At 55.8% G+C, this 805-nt stretch overlaps 1 protein-coding gene across 1 annotated transcript in view; it reads right to left on the bottom strand.

The window, feature by feature from the left end:
- Window positions 1–573, bottom strand: part of LOC109848750 (mitoferrin-like) — a 3,324-nt gene extending 2,751 nt beyond the window's left edge. The window contains exon 1 of the mRNA XM_020418402.1: window positions 1–573. This exon is cut by the window's left edge and continues 45 nt beyond it. Within this exon, the coding sequence (XP_020273991.1) occupies window positions 1–564 (564 nt within the window). The 5' untranslated portion in view covers window positions 565–573.

Here is an 805-nt window from a genome sequence, read left to right as displayed (position 1 = left end):
TCCGGCCGTTGCGTGCACCACCAACCCATCCTCATCTACTCTCTCATTATCCTTCATCACCCCCATCAGTCCCCTCTTCGCCGCCTCATATGTCGCAAAATGCAACGCCGTGAACGGAGCATTCATCACCACCGTAGTCCTATATGATGCGTAAAAGGCCTTCAGACCCTCCTCCTTCAAAATCCTGCCCACACAATCTCCCACCCCTTTATAAGGACTGTTCTTCAGCTGCAGCCTCTGCTTCACTGTATCCATGGGCGTAAACACGGCATCGCTCGCCACTGTTGCCAGAATCCCAGACGACGCATGAACAAGAGAACTGTAAGAATTCGAACTAGGGTTAGGGTTTTTCTTCAAGAGGAATTCTTTCGACATCTCGTAAACAGAGAAATAAACAGCATGTGCAGGGCCAGCGCCAAGGCCCATGGCGCCGAGGCCGCGATAAAGGCCGAGAAAGCCCTCGGCTTTGAGTATCGATCTGAGAGCCGATTGCAGGTTCATCGAGCTCTTGAACGGTAGAGACTGAGCCTGGATCCGAGTCTTGAGGGTATCAACGGGGAACATGGCGGCTCCGTGCTCTCGAACGAACGCCGGCTGAAATGCGACCCGACGACCAAGTAGAACTGCCAGACTCGAGTCCGTGTGGGCGGCGGCGGCCGACCTCAATCGCGCGAGGTAGGCTAGGTGGCTGGGTTTGGAGGAGGTCCGGGGGGTGGAACCTTGGGTGAGGCGTCTGCCATTAGGGCTAGGGCTAGGGTTTGGGGTTGAGAGGAGACGGGATATAGTAGGGTTGGGGTTTGGGGAC

This window comes from Asparagus officinalis, chromosome 7 (genome assembly GCF_001876935.1).
Source record: "Asparagus officinalis chromosome 7, Aspof.V1, whole genome shotgun sequence".
In the NCBI taxonomy this organism is placed as follows: domain Eukaryota; kingdom Viridiplantae; phylum Streptophyta; class Magnoliopsida; order Asparagales; family Asparagaceae; genus Asparagus; species Asparagus officinalis.
Note: the sequence above shows the minus strand (reverse complement) of the source record. Positions and strands in the feature narration are given on the sequence as shown.